Source organism: Bos taurus, chromosome 4 (genome assembly GCF_002263795.3).
Source record: "Bos taurus isolate L1 Dominette 01449 registration number 42190680 breed Hereford chromosome 4, ARS-UCD2.0, whole genome shotgun sequence".
NCBI classification, from domain to species: domain Eukaryota; kingdom Metazoa; phylum Chordata; class Mammalia; order Artiodactyla; family Bovidae; genus Bos; species Bos taurus.
The window spans coordinates 99,461,814-99,481,355 of NC_037331.1; the positions used below are offsets into that span (position 1 = coordinate 99,461,814).

Here is a 19,542-nt window from a genome sequence, read left to right on the forward strand (position 1 = left end):
TGACTCAGCATTGTTCCCTGGGGCACTGGGGGAGAGGCTGGTGGATGTGGATGTTTCCTGTGCTCTTCAGCAAAGCCTTAAAGGAGATTGAAAAAGATTTTAGATGGTTGTTTTTTGTTTTTTAAAGCATTTGGAGCATAGGTCACCTATTCCTCAATCATTTTTTGGAGCATAGATCATCTATTCAATTGTTTACCAGCTGAGCCACAAGGGAAGCCCAAGAATACTGGAGTGGGTAGCCTATCCCTTCTCCGGGGGATCTCCCCTACAGCAATTGAACTGGGTTCTCCTGCAATGCAGGCAGATTCTTTACCAACTGAGCTATCAGCGCAGCCCATTCCTCAACAATACTAAATAAATATAGGATCTTAATGTGTTGCTTTTACTGTGTTAGTTTGCTGGACTTAGAAAATCAAAAAGAGGTGAGTACATTCTTCCTAGTTACTAGGGTTTTAGTTTTGATAAACTGTGGTTGTTTAATCAGTAAGTTGCGTTTGACTCTTTACAGACCCCATGGACTGCCAGGGTCTTCTGTTCATGGGATTTCCCAGGCAAGAACACTGGAGCAGGTTGTCATTTCTTCCCCACCCAGGGATCAAACTCGAGACTCCTGTATTGGCAGGCAGTTTCTTTATCACTAGTGCCACTTGGGAAGCCCCAGTGGAGTATACCGCAAAAACTCCACAGGTGATTCTGCTTTGCCTGTGGTCCTTCTAGGTCATGGAGTTCAAAGACTGGTCTTTGGGATGCCGGTAATCATACAGACTACTGGGCCCCGACCCAGGTTTATAGAAGCGGTATTTGAGGACTGGGCTCTAGAATCTGAATGTTCAAAGCTTCCAGCCTGACTTGGGACTTGGGACTTTCTCCTACCGGGCCACAGCGCCCTCTCGCCAGACCTCTCGCCACCTCGCAGTTCAGGAGGTGATCCCCAGGTGCTCCACTACGGGGGGCGCCAGGAACAGCTTCCGGGTGAAGCAAGGCGAGAGGCGCGGAGCGGGGCGTGAGCCGGAAGTTGGCCGTGGGCGCCGCCCATCGCGCCGGGGGAGGCAGGTCCCGACGGCTTTCGGAGCTGCAGCCGCTGTTTGCGCCCACTTTTCCGACACTATGCTCCAGTTCTTGGTGAGTGGAGCTGCCGAGGAGCGACCCGGAGCTTGGCCCAGAGCTCTCGGGGGCTCCGGACGCCCCGCCTCGTGCCGGCCTTGGGGGGTGCCTGGGCGTGGGTCCCGCAAACCCTGGCTCCTGCTCGTCGCCTGTCCGGGTGGGCGGTGGGTGTTTTTGTTCTGCCTCACTCATATCCTTTCACCATTTTTCTGACGCCGTTCAAGTCCCTAAAACTTTTGAGGTGTCAGAGCGTAGGTGTTTTTTCAAAGGTGTTGTATGATGGGCCACGCGTGCTTTGTGTGCATTCCTTGTGTTGGCTCCTTAATGACTTTTCGGCCCTCCCACCCCCGACTTAAACACGTACCCCGTCCGCGGCTTGGAGCCCTGCTGGTTGCCATCTTTGAGAACACAGAAGGGCCAGGAATAAACTCGAAATTCGTGAGCCGCCGGAGTTAGAGACCGAGGGAGCCCTCCTCAGACCTTTTATAGCTTCCAGACTGAGGATAGCTGGTTGCTGACATACGTGAGTCAGGCCGTGGTGAACAAGTAATTTTTCCAGAATGCTCATTCTGGGGGAAAATGAGTGTTACCGTGAGTAAGCAAATTATTTTTCATGGCTCTCCTTAAGTTAGAAACAGGTTTTCTGGCAAAGATTGCCTTGTTGAAGGTTTCAGGAGGACTTGCCGGATTTCAGCCTGAGAGTCTTTCTTCCCAGGCTTTTGTGCCTTCAAAACTTGATTCTTAAACTCTGAGTGATAAGAGTCGAGTATTCTGAAAACCTTCCAGGTGGCCCATGGAAACTGAGTACTCTTGGAATGAGATACTTTCCCAAATGTTACATTCTCCCCCCGCCCCCCCCCCCCCCCCCCACCGCCCCAGCATGCTGAAACGAGATGCTGTCCTTTTGTTTTATTTCCCAGTTTGGGATGATTTTTTTTTTAATTTTTTCAATTTTTATTGGAGAGTAATTACAATGTTGTGTTCGTTCCAATTGTTATATTCTTTATCAAAGAGATTAAAGAAGAAAAAGTGTCCCTCTGTCCTTTTTGAGATGGCAGTTGATTTTTCAATCTTACAGACCAAAAGAGGGTATCCCTGACAGTGAACTGCCTAACCAAGACATGGCTACACCTCTGGAAGTTTCTCCAGTGCCCTGACTAGGAGTCAGTAGAAATAATTACTGCCTTATAGTTGTAGGAAGCACTCAGGTTAAAAACAGGATGGGCCCCAAAGTGTAAGATGATGTCCTTGAGTCTCCTACTTCAGCTGTAGCTCATTGGTAACTGGAAGGACATGGATTCAGAAAGGTCGTGCTGAACAGGTTTGGAAAGTAATGGGATAGAAAATATCTTGGAGGGTGTATTGTCACCACCCGTTTCGGAACCCTCCAAGATGTTTCCTGCAGTTGTCATTTCCTGGAACACCATTTGAGGACCACTGCACCTGATCGTGTTGCTTATATTAATATATTCTCTTCATTCCTCATTTCTCTTTGGATTACAGTATTTGCCCGTTATCCATCCCGTACATGTCGAAACTTATTCCTGTGGTCCTGGCGCCTCTTTCCACCTTGATTTTACTGCAGTGGCCTCCTCACTTCCAGCATGGTGTAGCCACGGTTTGGTTTAAGGAAGCTTTCGAAGCCTTTCGAGGGAAGCCTGGTGTGATGGGCTCTGCTGATGGTTTGTGTATGCTGCCTTCTGAACTTTCATGGGGTGATGGGTTGGTTCTCTTCTCTCTTGCAGGAGCAGCCCCTGTTACTCTTATTCCTCCTCTTTAATCCGTCCTCCTCAGCTTTTGGATCCCGCGTCTCAGTGCTTTTCAGTATTCTTACACAGTGTACCACCCGGGGACTTGTTTTTCTGGAAGAAGCTGCACAGAGTACAGGTGGCAAGCCCCGGGTCCTGGCTGCTCCAAGGGCCAAGAGCAGCAGTATCTCGGCATACCAGTTGGGAAATTGCCTTATCTAAGCTCGCCGGTTTGTACTGGCTGCTGTTCCCTTCTTTTGGTTTCTGGGTGTTTCTCAGGTCTCAGACCTTGACTTTCTTTTTTTCAACACCCTTAGGGGACGTGTTCCTTGTCATGCTGTTGCCTTCACCTCCGTTGACCGCTTCCAAAACTACCTTGAGTCCTTTTTTCTGAGTTCAGTTCCCCATCATCAGCTGCCTCCTGAACATCTCTTGTCCAACCCTCTTAGACCCAACATGTGGGGGACCCGTTACCTCTTTCCCTCCCAACCCCGCACTCCACACCTAACTTCTTTCTCCCCTAGCCCTGGCTTTCATTAACTTGAAATATTGACATAATCTCGACTTAGTTCTCTCCTTCATTCTTCATGTCATTTACTTGCTGTGTCTGGCACATTTATGTACTGTATATTTTTTGGGCAAGTTACTTAACTGCTCTGTGCCTCAGTTTCCCCAACATAAAGTGAACAGTAATAGTACCTGCTTTAACAGGGTTGTGAAGAACATGAATTAATTCCTGAAAAGGAGTTAAAATGCTGCCTTGCGCATAGTAAGCACTCAGTAAGTTATTTTTGCTTTACTAAGTCTTCATTACTTACCTTAGGACAAGTTCTGTCTCTGTGTTTCCATTGCCAGGTTTGTAGAGCAGGTCTTCTTCCTTCCATCCTTGGACTGGCTGCACTAGCCTAGTTAGGTATGAGTTAGAGAAATTATTTTAGATTCTCTAGTTGAATAAGTCTTAAGACTTAAGTGCTGAAGTCTCTGCTTCTGAGGAGGCATCCAGTTCATATCCAGTCACCTCCAGTTACAGCAGGCTCTCCGTTTTCTCAGGTTCTCTTGCACTTTTGGTCAGTGTCTTCTTACCTGGTTCTACTCTTTGATGTTAAAAAGCAGTTCTAGTTCACATGACGACCTTTTACCTGTTTAAGAAAAATACCTTGGTGCTGCTCTCTAATTCCCTGCTCCCACCAGTCTTGTCTTGAGGCTGTCCATCTCTACTTCTTCCACTCTTTCTTATGGTCATCCTTCTCTGAATATTCTGGTTTTTGAATTTTTTTTTTAAACATAGCACTCCCAATATAATCTGATCGGCCGTAGAATAGCAAGGCTGTTGCCTCTGGTTCGTTGTGTTTCCCTTGAACCCCTTGGTTCTGTCCTGTCTCGCAGCTGCCAGAGTAGTCATCCAGGATGATCTGTCTTATTCACGTGCTCGGAAACTGTGGCAGGTCCCTGTGTCCTTCCCCATCAAGTCACGACCACTGTCACTTGATTTTTAAGGTTTCCTTTCCCACCACCCTTCAACGTGTATCCTTTGACGTGGGTTGCTGGGCTAATCTCACCGGTCCACCCCAGGGTATGGACCTTGCTGCTGTCACGTCGTCCCACTTCCCCCTTATCCGCCTTCTTGCCTTCACAGCTCCTCTTAGTGGCCCAGCTCCCACCTTTTTCCACAAGCCATCCTGATGACTTCACTCTTGAAAGCTTTACATTGTTGTAATCCATCTTCCCATTTATTTAGGGTCTTTCATCAGGGTTTTTTTTTTTTTTTAATTTCTTAGTGATAGTCTTGCTTTTTCTAGGTACTTTTTAGTTCTGCTTAGTAGTTTTTTATTGTTGTTTCACTTTTACTGTGTTTAGTCTTACCTAGTATGCCTAGGTGCTTTTTTAGTTTTGTTGTTGGCTCATGTGACATCTTTTTTATCATTACATTATAACTGAGCAGAGAGCTTGTGTGCCTGTTGTACAGAAAAGTAAACTCTGACAGCAGTGTTTGCTGCAAAGTAAGGATTGTATTGCAAGGCACCAAACACAAGGCTCAGATCTGCTCCAGCTTGGTCTTTGAGAGTGGGGCTTTTAAAGAGGGGAGAACCAAGAAGCTGGGGCCATTGTCTTATGATGTTTCTGTGACCTTTCTTAGTGGTAGTTTTGGTGTCAGGGTTGTCCCTGGTTTACAGTTCTGTGGCCTGTGACTCAGGAGTCTGTTAGCTCATCTTATCCTGGAGAAGGAACCTGAGTTTGTATATTAGTGATGATATGCACAACACCAATTTTGGTACATTAATGATGTTATTGACAGTAGCACTTTTAGTACATTAATGATACTATTTTAAAAATTTTTGTTGAAGTACAGTTGATTTATAATGTAATTTCTGCTGTACAGCAAAGTGATTCAGCCATACATATATACAAATAAACATTCTTTTTTGTACTCTTTTCCATTACGGTTCATCACAAGGTACTGACTGTAGTTCCCTGTGCCATACAGTAGGACCTTGTTTTATTAATGACAGCATTAGCAACAACTTTAGTCATCTAACACTGGTTGATTAGTGTTCATTTAGCACAGGGTTGAGGTCAGACGGGACAAGAAAACGGGATGAAGTTTTTGTTTGTTTTTTGTAGTGAAACAAGTCAAGTGTTGATTAGGAGGAAAAAGAGTACACTATGTGTGGATAGACACATGGGCAGACTCAGAGAGTCTTGAGTTGCCAGGAATGAAGTTTTGGATAAAGAGGTTGGTTAATCATAAACTAGGCAAGGGTACTTAGTTTTAGGATGACTCAGTTTCACCATTGTTGAATTAGTTGTTGCTGATGTATAGAAGTGCTAATGATAATATTGATTCTGTATCTAGCATCCTTGTCTGCCTTTTAGCTCCAGTAGTTTGTAGATTCACTTCGCAGTGAATCGGAGAAGGCAGTACTATGAAGGCACTCGTATCTCCAGGGAAGACAAAAATGACAGTCTGTGTTCTTTTCCACTTCTTTCCCGCTCTCCTGTTCTGACTCTCAAGTCAGGCCTTGTAGTAGAAGTAGAGTGAATGTCCTAGTTTTGTTTCTGTTTTGAGTGGAAATGCTTCTCAGGTTTTAGTAGGATGTTTGTGTTTCTTATATTTTCTAACAGATTCATGGAACTCTTTTGATAGCTCTGTTGGTAAAGAATCCACCTGCAATGTGGGACACCCCGGTTTGATTTCTGGGTCAAAAAGATCCACTGGAGAAGGGATAGGCCTCCCACTTCAGTGTTCTTGGGCTTCCCTTGTTGCTCAGCTGGTAAAGAATCCGCCTGCAGTGCGGGAGACCTAGGTTTGATCCCTGGGTTGGGAAGATCCCCTGGAGAAGGGAAAGGCTACCCACTCCAGTATTCTGGCCTGGAGAATCCCATGGATGTGTAGTCCATGGGGTTGCAAAGAGTCAGACACGACTGAGCGACTTTCACTCTACTCAGTCACTTCTATTTCTTAGGAGTTTTTATTGAGAAAGGCAATAGAATTTTATTGTGCTTTTTCCCCATCTAGTGATCATGACTTTTCTCCTTTAATATGTTAATATGAATTAGATTTCTAACACAAGACATTTAATCTGTGTGGCCCATTCAGATCATTTGCTGATGCGCTGTGTTTTGTTTACTGCATCTTGATGTACAATATTTTATTTTGTCTTGTCTTTCTAGAATAGATCATAAAGGTCACAGGAAGAGGAAACATACTTTATAGTTAGATTTCCCAAGCAAATGGCACTTAGTACTTTGGGATTGATTTCATTTATTTATAATTAGATACTCCTTTTTTACTTGATTACTACTGTCAGATATTCATAAGATATTTGAATATTTGAATTAGCTTCTTTGAGAATAGTCACACCAGTTCTACCTGATGCCCTGCTATTCAGAGTGTTACTGGCTAACTTCCATGAATGTCTCTGTTTAATTTACTGGCTCAATTGAAGAATTAATAGCTTTTTTTTTTGGTTGTTTTTCTTTCTTCATTCTTTAAGGAAAAGTATAGAATATAAACCCTAGCTTACACCTTAATAATGTACTTCTATGTAGTGTTAGTAGAGGGGGGTAGAATTTGAGTTTTATTGTTACTGAAGCAGTTGTTAAACATTTGATGATTATCTCTACACCAAGTGTTGAGTGTTTAAAAGACTAAGGCACAAAAAAGGTAACTTTTTCCCCTGCTTCCTTGGAACAGAGAGATCCTCTGACAGCTTCTATAGCTGAGACTAAGCTTGAGAAGTAAAATTGTTGGTTTACCTTTTTACTAATGTCAGATAATGTATACTTTTGGTTTTCTTGTTAGTGTGTAGTTTCTTTCATCTGAGACTGTGAAACATTTTTAGGTGTCCTTTTGAATGCTAGTTATATTTGCTAAACACAATCAGATTATTTTTAGATTTCATAAATCCTTCTTGGCAAATATAAGATGGTTCAGATTCTATGTTGTAACTTGGTTTGGGTGTGTACTTTTTGAATACGTGATTTAATGGGTCTTATTTCAGACATGTCAGGTAGTATTCATTCTGAATTATTGCCAGTAACCATTTCCAGATAAAAATTGTAGCTTTATTTATGGAGCTACACACATAGCAACTTTTTGTTGGGGGCAGGAGTTGAGCATCATCCAGAGGAGTCAGATTGCTTCGAAGTTGACTCTCTGCTTTTTAGGACTTGGTGCTTCTTTATGTTAAGAGATACAGTGTTGTAACTAAGCCCCTCATGTGTCTATATATTTAAAAAAAAAATTGACAGACAACATTTTCAGTAGACCTCTCATATACAAAACAAAGCCTTAGTCTAATGGTCCTCATTTTTTCATCTGACATTTCCATTCTTTTTAAACTTTTGTCCAATCTCGAAACCTCAAAGTTGTCTTTGATTTTCTCAGTTTTATCCCATATAGCTGATATTCTACCCATTCTTACTGTTTGTTTTGGCTGGGCTATGTTGCATGCAGGATCTTAGTCCCCCAACCAGGGATCAAACCCTTGCCCCCCTGTAGGGGAAGGGTGGAGTCCTAACCCCTGGACTGCCGGAAAAGTCCCAAATCTTACTTTATTTTTTTTTTTAATAGTTTTGAAATGTAGTTCCCAAACCATACAGTTGGATTTAGTGGTATGTTCACGGACTTGTGCAAGAATCACCACTATCTAATTTTTATATCTAACTTTACTTATCTCCTGAGAAACCTGTATGCAGGTCAAGAAGCAACAGTTAAAACCAGACATGGAACAATGGACTGGTTCCAGATTGGGAAAGGAGTACGTTAAGGCTGTATATTGTCACTCTGCTTATTTAACTTTTATGCAGGATACATCATGCGAAATGCCGGGCTGGATCAATCACAAGCTGGTATCAAAATTGCTGGGAGAAATATCAACAACCTCAGACATGTAGGTGATACCACTAATTGGAGGAATAGAAGAGGAACTAAAAAAAGCCTCTTGATAAGAGTGAAAGAAGAGAGTGAAAAAAGCTGGCTTAAAACTCAGCATTCAAAAAAAAAACTATGATCATGGCATTCGATTCTATCACTTCATGGCAAATAGAAGGGGAAAACATGGAAGTAGTGACAGATTTTATTTTCGTGGGCTCCACATGAAATTAAAAGACACTTGCTCCTTGGAAGGATATTTATGGCAAACCTGTGAAAGTGAAAGTTGTTCAGTCGTGTCCTACCATTTGTGACCCCATGGATTATACAGTCCATGGAATTCTCCAGGCCAGAATACTGGAGTGGGTAGCCTTTCCTTTCTCCAGGGGATCTTCCCAACCCAGGAATCAAACCCAGGTCTCCTGCAGGCAGATTCTTTACCAGCTAAGCCACAAGGGAAGCCCTGGCAAACCTAGAGAGTGTTAAAAAGCAGAGACATCACTTTGCTGACAAAGGTTTGTATATATCAAAGTTATGTTTTTTTCCAGTAGTCATTTATGGATCTGACAGAATGTAAAGAAGACTGAGCGTTGAAGAATAAATTATGCTTTTGAATTGTAATGCTGGAGAAGACTCTTGAGAATCCCTTGGACAGCAAGGAGGTCAAGTCAGTCAATCTTAAAGGAAATCAACTTTAAATATTCATTAGAAGGACTGATGCTGAAGCTCCAATACCTTGGCCACCTGATGTGAAGAGCTGACTCATTGGAAAAGACCCTGATGCTGGGAAAGATTGAAGGCAGGAGGAGAAGGGGCTGACAGAGGATGAGATGGTGGGATGGCATCACTGACTCAATGGACATGAGTTTGTGCAAACTCTGGGAGATAGTGAAGGACAGGGAAGCCTAGCACGCTTCATTCCATGGGGTCACAAAGAGTCAGACATGACTTAGTGATTAAACAACAACTATATTTCATTGCCTCCCAAAGAAACTCCATACCATTAGCATTCATTTCTCATTCCCCTCACACCCAACCCTGGACAGTAACTCATTTCATGTCTCTCTGGATTTGCCTGTCCTGGACTTTTCTTTTAGTGAAATCATATAATATGTAGTCTTTTCTGACTGCCTCTCATTGGCATAATGTTTTCAGGGTTCATCCATGTTTTAGCATGGATCAGTGCTTCATTCCTTTTTATGGCTATATTGCATCGTATGAATACACCACATTTTGTTAATTCATTCACCAGTTGATGGACGTTTGGGTTGTTTCCACCATTTGGCTATTAAGAATACTCCTGCTGTGAACATTCATGTACAAGTTTTTTTGTGTAGATACCTGTGTCAGTTTTATGGCTTATATACCCTAAAGTGTAATTGGTGCATCGGATGGTAACTCTGCTCAGCTTTTGGAGGATTCGCAAGACTTTCCCATAGTGGCTGCATCATGTTGCATCCCCACCAGCAGCGTATGTTCCATTTTCTGCCTTTCCGTGCCAGCACTTGCTCATCTTTTTCATTCAAGTCGTCCTAGTGGATGTAATGAGGCACCTTGTGGGTTTGATTTGCATTTCCTTAATGACTAATGATGTTGAGCATCTTTCCATGTGATTGTTGGCTGTTTATTTGTATTTCTTCTTTGGAGAAATGTCTCTTCAAATCCTTTGCTCATTTTAAAATTGGGTTGTCTTTTTATCATTCAGTCAAGAGTTCCTTATATATTCTGAGCACAGGTCCTTTATCAGATACATGATGTGCACATATTTCATTCTGTGGTTGTCTTCACCGTCTTGGTATTCTTTGAAACACAAACACTTGAAATTTTGACAAAGTGAGATTTATCCATTTTTAAAAGAGATTTACAGTTTAAGCTCTTATATTTAGGTCTATGATCCCTTTTGAGTTAAGTTTTGTTTGTGATGTGAAGTAGGTGTCAGCTTTGTTCCTTTTTATGTGGATATGCAGTTGTCCTAGCATCGTTCCTTGCAAAGACCATCCTCCTCCCATTGGCTGCTTAGCACCCTTGTTGAAAATCACATGACCATAAATGTAAAGGTTTATTCTTGGACCCTTTATTCTACTCCATTGATCTTGATTTTTAAGAAGAAAAACCATTCGTGTTTGCTTGCCTTCTCTGCTTGTCTCTTTATTCCGCTGTTTTGGGTACAGCTGTCAGGTGAATGCTGACAGAATGGTGCTTCATCACGTTGCTGCTGGTAAAGAGCAGGCAGTGGTTTCCTACCCTTTGGCATGAGAACTAAACGTGCTTGCTGGTTTTTTGAAGTCCATCAGTTAGCCCCACCTGGCTCTCCATACTGGTATTTCTCTCCATTTTTTGTTCAAATCTTCTTTTCTCATTGGGCCTATTTCTTTTATTCAGGTCATCACATTGTCATTCCTGTCTTGTACCTTGATTCTCCAGAGTCACGTCCCTTTGCCAGCTTAAATTTTAACACTTCCTTAGCATCTTTAGAGCCTTTAATAACAAGTTGAGGTACACTGATCTCTTTCAGGTATGGTTTCTTAAAAGAAGCACTTCTGTGTCATTCATTTTGTTACTTAATGCATGACCCAGTTCTGGTTTTTCATGCATCTGTTACATTCAAGGTCCTGTGCAGGGTCCTGTCTGTTGTTATAATATTGTGCTTAATGTGTAGCTTTTCTTTCTGTACATCATATAAATTCTTTAAGAAAAGAGACCATTTTGAAATCTTGTCACAGGGCTGGATATGAAACTGATTTTTGGTATATAAGGGACTGCAATCCTTCAATCAAAACCTTTAGAGGCCAGATGTATTTGGGAGGATGCTTTTCAGATTTCTTCTCACCCATTTGTCCTCTACGTAGCTTTGCTCATGTCACTCCTCAGTTCCCAAACTTCTGGTGTTTTACCATTTATTGTCCCCAATATGTTTGTGAGAAGCAGCTACATATTCCTAGAGTCTCAGAATCATTGCAGAAAGGACATAATCAGGATGTATTTAGTGTTGAGCTTGGGAGGAAGGCACTCCCTTCCTTCTGCTTATCTTCTCTGCAGGGAGTGCTTTGGGGATGGGGGTAGGGGTGGGGGGGCCGTGGCGATAGAATCCAGCCATCCGGATGGACCACTGAGGAGGCCTCCAGGTCTTGACTTGGAGGAAGTTAAGCATTCCTGTCCTGTGGAGAGGCTTCTGGCTCATTCGTGACCTGAGCTCTGCTGCTGCTGCTGCTGCTAAGTTGCTTCGGTCGTGTCCGACTCTGTGCGACCCCATAGACGGCAGCCCACCAGGCTCCCCCATCCCTGGGATTCTCCGGGCAAGAACACTGGAGTGGGTTGCCATTTCCTTCTCCAATGCATGAAAGTGAAAAGTGAAAGTGAAGTCCCTCAGTCGTGTCCAACTCTTAGCGACCCCATGGACTGCAGCCTACCAGGCTCCTCCGTCCATGGGATTTTCCAGGCAAGAGTACTGGAGTGGGGTGCCACCTCGTTCCTCAGATACAGATGTTATTTTTTTTAATCCTTTATTTATTCCGATTAAAATTTCTTACCTCTCTAAACTTGCCTATCGAGTATTCCATGAACAACATACAAATGCTTTTCTACTGTCATACATTTTCCTCCAGCTTCTCTTCATGTGCACCATTTCTCTACGTTGTGTATGTAGTTTCACAATATCCCATTGGTAGACATAGCAGTATTTTGAAACGAGTTGGATGACTTGTCCAGAGACTCATGACTTGTCTAGAGACCCATGATTTTTGTTTTGTGTTTCAAATAACTGTTTTGTTTTTGTTTTTGTTTTTAATTGCCCTGGTGCTAGTGAAATTGCCAAAATGAAATCACATTTAGATTTGCCTTATTCATTTTGAGACACACTTGGTAAGAACCAAGAACCCTAGAATTTTGAAGCTGGAAGGAAGATGGTTAGTATAATTTTTTGTAAGTCAGGAGCCTCAAATCAGCATAGCACCAAGGAGGTTAAGTGTCTTGCCTGAAGGTACACAGCTAGATAGTGTAGAACCACAATTTATTTTTCTTGAAATTTTTCAACCTTCTGTTCTTTCTGTTTGGTGTTAGAGCTAACATTCTTAGGTGATTTTTCCCCCTTCTCTTTTTAAGCAAATTTAATACTCTTTCTGGATTTGGAAAACCTCTTACTTCCTGGTTTCAACCCATGGGCGTGGGAAAAAATCATTTGGCTTCTTGGTGCCACATTGGTAAAAGTATTTCACAAGCTATGTTTGAATAATCAAATGTTCAGAAAACAGTGTATGTTTTGACTTGATAGTCTCTTTTCTGCTTCCTACTAACAAACCCATTTAAATTATGGGTGTTTAAAGCTTAGTAAGCTTAAGGCTTAGAAAGGATCCAGCTGTGTTGTGTCTCCATATGCGTCTCCAACTTGAAGATAATTCAACCACTGGTGCTAAGTGCAATGCTTTATTTTTCTGTGTTAACCTCTGCTGTGTATTTATTAGGAGCTACAGTAACTAAAGAAAATAATAAAAAATCAGTTGCAAGTTCAAATTTATAAAATTAGAGGTTATGTGTTCAGTTGGGCATTTTAAATTATTGGTTGAAAGTGTTAGGTGCTTAGTCGTGTCCAGTTCTCTGCTATCCCATGACTGTTGCCCACCAGGCTCCTCTGTTCATGGAATTCTCCAGGCAAGAATACTGTAGTGGGTTGCCGTTCCCATCTCCAGGGGATCTTCCCTATCCAGGGATTGAACCTGGCTCTCCTGAATTGCAGGCAGATTTTTTTTACCATCTGAGCCACCAGGGAAGCCCACTGAGGGCAGGGTGGAGGAAAGGCAGGAAATTATAGATCATCGTTAAAACTCCAAGCTGAAGGAACTCTGAAGCTCTTTTGGTGTGCAGGGATTTTCATGAAGCAGTTTTTGTTCAGGAAGACAGTCACCCAGTGAGATAAACACTGCTGCTGCTGCTAAGTCGCTTCAGTCGTGTCTGATTGAAGCGACCCCATGGACTGCAGCCCTCCAGGCTTCTCCATCCATGGGATTCTCCAGGCAAGAACACTGGAGTGGGTTGCCATTTCCTTCTCCAATGCAGGAAAGTGGAAAGTGAAAGGAAGTCGCTCAGTCGTGTCCGACTCTTAGCGACCCCATGGACTGCAGCCTACCAGGCTCCTCCATCCATGGGATTTTCCAGGCAACAGTACTGGAGTGGGGTGAGTTCTCTTAAGGTTGTGCATGTGTCTCTTGCCACTGATTCAGAGCTGGTTAGGGGACCTGTGGTCTCTGCAGGTTTTAAGTGCCCTGCCCATTAGACTCCACCCAAGCCAGAGAGCTAAGCCATATGCTCTTTCAGTTGTGTGACAGTCTCTTGCTTTCTGTCATTGTATATTTTAGTTTTTGAGTGTGAATCTGCTTTAGGTTGTCCTGTGCTCCTGTGATGAAAGACCCTGAACAAGTTACTTCATGTCTTAGACAAGGTGCCTCTTAAAAATTGAAAAGCTTGAACTGTGAATGTCCCTTCATTTTCTAAAATTCTATGATTTAGCTAGATACTTTTTAAAATTGGATACTTTTTACTTGATGTAGCAAGAAATAACAAATCTCATAACCACTCCACCCCCCATTAAAAAAATACCAAACTGTGGCTCTTAACAAAAATCAGATTTTGGCTTGAGTTTCTAGAACTTACAGCCAAGTCTTTGTAAGGTCGATGTGTTTAGTTCTACCATATACTATTTAACCTTGTGGGAGGATATTTCCGTGCCTATTTTATAGAAGAAAGATGTGAACTTCATGCTATGCACTCCTCTGGACTGGGCACTAAGGTCTTCTAACTGTCCTGAGTTCCTTAGGAGAATACTCTCTGTGTCATCTGGTTTGGTAAGAACACTGTCCATGTCGTCTGGTTGGTATCAGGTGGCACAGAACTCAGTCTCCAGTGTGACTCTTCCTATTCTATTCTTACAGCTTGGATTTACTCTTGGCAACGTGGTGGGAATGTATCTGGCTCAAAACTATGACGTAAGTGACCATATTCATGTCTTCCTTGATTCCACATACCTAGTGTATAGTGACTTGTGTTTCTTGAAGTAAAGTATGCCTTCCAGCTTAAACAAGGTGGTCCATAGGTCTGAGAGGAAAGTCCTGAATTTTATAGAAAGATTTTCCATTGTCTGAAAAAATAGAACTCACAGAAGCACCTGACCTACATTTCACCCTAAGAGAACAAAATCCCATCAGTTTAGGTGGTCTCATGGTGACCATGAGCTGTGTTTGTTAGCGCAGAGTAACGTTGTTGGGAGTTTTACAGTTCTGTGGAAAATCACGTGAAGTGAGACTTCACTGGACAGTCTTTCCAGTCCCTGCTACCCGGCTGTAGAGATGACTGAGTAGTTTGGAGGTGGATCCATTTAGTGCTACACATGTAAGGACAGAATTCCGTGAAGTAGGGAGTTGTATTAGCTTCACTTTACAGATGTGTAAGTTGAAAATCAGGTGACACAACTGCCCATGAATGGGAATCCTGAAATGTAATGTTTCTTTTAAGGAGACAAGGAAAGAAGACATGATTTTAACTTTTGATTTGTAGTGAAGTTTTTAGTGTGACAAAGAGAATTAACTGTCATCCTTAAACTGGAGTCATGTGGTCTTCTAGGCAGGTGCTTGTTAAGTTACGTCACATTTATTGTTTACACGTACAACTTTGCTTGGACTATAAAGAAAATTTGGACCATAAAGCTGAGTGCCAAAGAATTGATGCTTTTGAACTGTGCTGTTGAAGAAGACTCTTGAGAGTCACTTGGACTGCAAGGAGATCCAACCAGTCCATCCTAAAGGAAATCAATCCTAAGTGTTCATTGGAAGGACTGTTGTTGAAGCTGAAACTCCAATACTTTGGCCACCTGATGTGAAGAGGTGACTCATTTGAAAAGACCCTGGTGCTGGGAAAGATTGAAGGCGGGAGGAGAAGGGGACGACAGAGGATGAGATGGTTGGGTGGCATTACTGACTGAATGGACATGAGTTTGAGTAAACTCCAGGAGTTGGTGATGGACAGGGAGGCCTGGTGTGCTGCAGTCCATGGGGTTGCAAAGACTCGGACACTACTGAGCGACTGAACTGAACTGAACAACTTTGCTTGGCACTGGATTGAGGGAGTTCAGTGGGTATATAAAAGTAGAACTCAGGGTCTGACTTTTGGGGAGGGAGGGATCTTTCTTAGGCAATTCTGAGGTTAAGAAACACCGCTGTTTATCAGGTTTCTTTTAGAGGAAAGTTAAGAAGCCATTTCACTTTAGAGGAAGAGAAATGAAAAAATACTGACTAAGTAGACATAAAATGATGATATTCTCTTTTCTCTTTAAAGATACCAAACCTGGCTAAAAAACTTGAAGAAATTAAAAAGGACGTGGACGCCAAGAAGAAACCCCCTAGTTGCTGAAGCCAACTCCAGCACTGCCTTCTGGATAAACTGAGTCTACTGCTCTCCAGGGCCTCCTTTACCATTTGAACCAAAAGCTTTTGTTTTAATCTCCAGCCTCCACAGTTTTCTTTTTCGCTAGACCTTGCATTGCCTCACAGCACAAAAGGGGCCAGAAGTTAAGAGCAACCATTATTTCTCCAACATCCTCACTACTTCCTTCCTCCTTCCAGCCTCTTGGGAGGTCCTGAGAATGAAATCATGGTGCTCGATTAGTTGTCATACCTTTAATTAGTAGTCTCTCCCTTATTCTTTGGGATTTCTACTACCTTTTTCAAAAGAAAAATGGATGAGTTTTATGTAGTTGATGAGATCCAAATGATGCGTATTTCAGAGTCTGGTGATTATAATGGGTTTTTAAACATTTGGTACTAAATTATATTGTTTCACAGTAGTAATTAAAATGAAAATCTGGAAGCTAGTTTCTGTGAATTATCTACTGATTTTATATCATCAGGAAGCTCCATAGTTGCTAATTTCACCAATAAATCAATTTACTATTCATTAACCAAGAAATTGTGTTCTGAGAATCCTATCAGGAATTGGGGAATTTAAAAGTATTTAAAATAATGGTCTTTGTCTTCAGTAGAATTCATAATCTAGTGTGCCTGTTTTTTCTAGATGTATTTGATCAATCTCTTTTCAGTCATGAGAATCATAGTTAATGCGATTACAGATACTTTTGACATTACATGATAGATCTATGAGAAATTGTCTATAAAGGAAATTTTCTGCATTTTTATATTAAAAAAGTGTATACATTATAACTTTAGAGTGATTCTCATAAGACTTTGTGTTTTTCTCCTGCAATCAGAAATTACTTTTGTAATTTTTCAATGCATAATCAGTCCATAAAGTTTTTTAGTTGTAAAAAAATGTTTAAATACATAACTTTCCTCTGGGTCAATACAAAAGTGATTTGTATTACCCTCCAGCTCATAGTTCCTCCCACTGGAGTCAGACACTGTCACTAGTTTCTTGTATCCTTTTGGGAAAGATTTTGTGCTTAAATACACACACATACATGGGGGTTTTATACAAATGATAAAAAGCTGTATGCAGTCTTCCCCAGTGGGGATCATTACATGGCCGTCTGGAAGGGACAAAGGACTGCTTTCATTTTTCGGCTGCAGAAGGTTGTACTGAGCGAATATACTATAATGTATTTAATCCGCTCCTGAGAAATGCTAAGTTTTTTTCTGTCTTGCTACTACAGTGGTAATGTTAAACCTGATGTTATACTTGTCAGTGCAGGGGGATATCTCCATCCTGAAGTCCTAGAAGGGTGATGTGCACTAAATATAAATAAAGTCCCATCTCACTGGGCATTTTGTTTCAGAGAGCTTATTGGGCAGCTTCACTGATAATGCCATTTCTGAGGACATTTTAGCAGAATCAGTAAACTGGAAGAATGGCTTAGAGACCTTTTTTTCAGACAGTGATGCCACTGTTACTGTGATGATAAAATGAAGTGATTCTGCTTCTCTTGGAAAACACGGATCTTTCATACATGGAGATGAGTTTTGTCCCTGTTGAGTTGTACTGGTGTGTGAGACAGATTAGGATCATATTATGGACTGACTTGTCCCTTGAAGTGTGATCGGGGCAAGCAGCTTATTTTTCTGAAACTGTTGCATTCTCTGTACCTACCTCAGAGGGCTTCCGTGAGAAACAGCTGAAATAATGTGTGATGTGTAGCACAGCGCTTTGAAAATCAGCCAATAAATAGTAGATACTCGTCCAAACATGTTGCTTTGGGTCTGAATACTTTTTTTTTCCACCCCCTGCACTCACTTTTGGAGCAAAAGTCTATGAACTGTGCAAAATTTGTTGTTATTCTTTGGTCACTCGCTTTGTTGATGAAAATCTGTAGTATCCACATTGACCAAAGCACCTGGCTTGCAAGGTTTGCTCTTGGATGACTGAATTGTTAGCAGAGTGAACTGCAGCCTTGAAGGAGAGAGATTTACCATCCTTCAGAATATTCAAAATGCCACAAACTTAGAAAACTGTTTTCAAAGACAGATTCTTTTTATCACCTACGGAGCATTGTTATTTGTGGATGTGTTCTCCTAGACTGGCTGCTCTGGGGGTGAGGGTCACTTAGATGTTGTAATATTAGGTTTCTATAATCATACGTTGTAATTGAAACTCATTTGGACTTAGAGCTTCTATCAGAAGTGACACTTAACCTCGATGAGGGGGATCATTTCTTCCAGTGGGAGCCATCCAAGAAATGCCCTTCACCATGTAAACTGCTCCACAGTGAACACAGGCCGACTTCCTGGTCACCTTCAGAGCCCCTCTCCTAATTTTAGGTCCTTGCGGAGTGAAAAGGAGCTCTGAGTTCTCAGGCAGGGTTATCTTCACTGAGATAGTGTTAGAGGAACCCAGAGCCACCACGGATTTTAGGGGATGTGGTGACGGTAATAAGGGCACTGACTGGTGCACTCCCTGGGTGTTTTGTCGAGAGCTTTGCCTCACAAAGCAGGGGAGGGATGGGAAGAACCACTGAGGGACATGCCTTTTAAAAAGTGAAAATCACTGTTGTCATTTAAGGAGACTTTCTGCTACTCCTGACTTTAAAAGGAGGGTTACATAAAACACTACTAAAGTTACTCGTGTGAAAAGTAAGACTTCAGGGTTGATGTTGGGAACCTAAAAAATACATTGAACTAGAAACCTTATCCTTAAACTGTAACCTCCAAACAAAATACCCAAAGAAAGAGAAAAAGCCAAAAGAACCTTACTTGGCACTGTATTTTATGAATTGAAGTTACCAGTTGATGTCTTTAGACCTCTCTTCTGATAATTATTAAGCAGTTTTTGGTTTAAAGGGACAGTTTTGTTTTCTTCTTTCTAACTCATTTACTCAATTTTCATTTCTGTGACTAGAGAAAAGTTAGGATGTGTGGGTTTTCCAGTTGTCCATACTTGTCCATGGAGCATGTGTGACATGCATAGTGTTTTCATTTCCACTGAGTGGTTCACTCCCTAGATACTGTGCTGGTGTTTGCTTTTCTGCTAAGCTCTCCCACATTTTAAATACTTTCTCTGTTACTCCTCCTGACGGAACACTGTATACTGTACTGAAGCAAAGGAGACTTTTCTTCAGCTCCCCAGCCTGAACTTTGCACATAGCATTTCCCAGCCTTACTCAGATGAGTGAGTTCTTTTTTCCCCCACTGTCTGTTAACGCCTTGCCTCGTGGAAAGGAGCAGGACAGTGAAGGGGAAATACTTGGAGATGTTGCCTGGTCTTAATAGGGAGTCTGTGAAACTTGGATTTTCACATGTTCTATTTATACCTTTCCTAAATCTGGATGCCACATAGTCAAGCACTGAAGACCTAGCAGATGGCATGGGAGAGAAACAGGCCAACAGTGAAGTTTTGTGGAAAGTGCCTGGGGTGTGGTGGGACATTGCAAAACCCGAGTCCTGCGCCCGCGTGTGAAAAGTGCCACTCTTACATGCACAGCTGTACCAGGCTGGGCTGAGCGGAAGGCACCCTGTAAATAGAGTAGACGGTGTGCTCAGATCTGTTCAGTGAGGGCGGCCCCAGGACAGCTGCCTGAGCTCTTGGGTGCTCTCAGCTCCCTGTCTTAATGGTGGTTCAGTTTTCTCGCTCGCCTGAGAGTGATCCTAGTGTTGAGATGCACTTTTCAAACAGGTGGCTAAACATGAAGCCACCTACTTTATTTGGGTTCAGCTAAATAAGAGATCTACTCTGACAGTGGAGGAAAAAACTAGCCATTTTTTACTTACTAAAATGGCACACGAGTCTTTGTTTCATGTGAATTCTAACATAAAAGGTTGTATACTGTGTACTTCATGGGTGACTTAAAGGAATTTCCGAGACAACTTTAAGCAAAATTTGATG

At 42.1% G+C, this 19,542-nt stretch overlaps 1 protein-coding gene across 1 annotated transcript; it reads left to right on the forward strand.

Annotated features, from left to right (window-relative positions):
* The first annotated feature begins 1,008 nt into the window (after positions 1-1,008).
* Positions 1,009-17,408, forward strand: STMP1 (short transmembrane mitochondrial protein 1). Its single transcript, NM_001130930.1, has 3 exons — positions 1,009-1,122; positions 14,151-14,204; positions 15,550-17,408. The coding sequence occupies exons 1-3, from the start codon at positions 1,108-1,110 to the stop codon at positions 15,622-15,624; spliced, it is 144 nt and encodes a 47-aa protein (NP_001124402.1). The 5' UTR covers positions 1,009-1,107; the 3' UTR covers positions 15,625-17,408.
* The last annotated feature ends 2,134 nt before the right edge of the window (positions 17,409-19,542 follow it).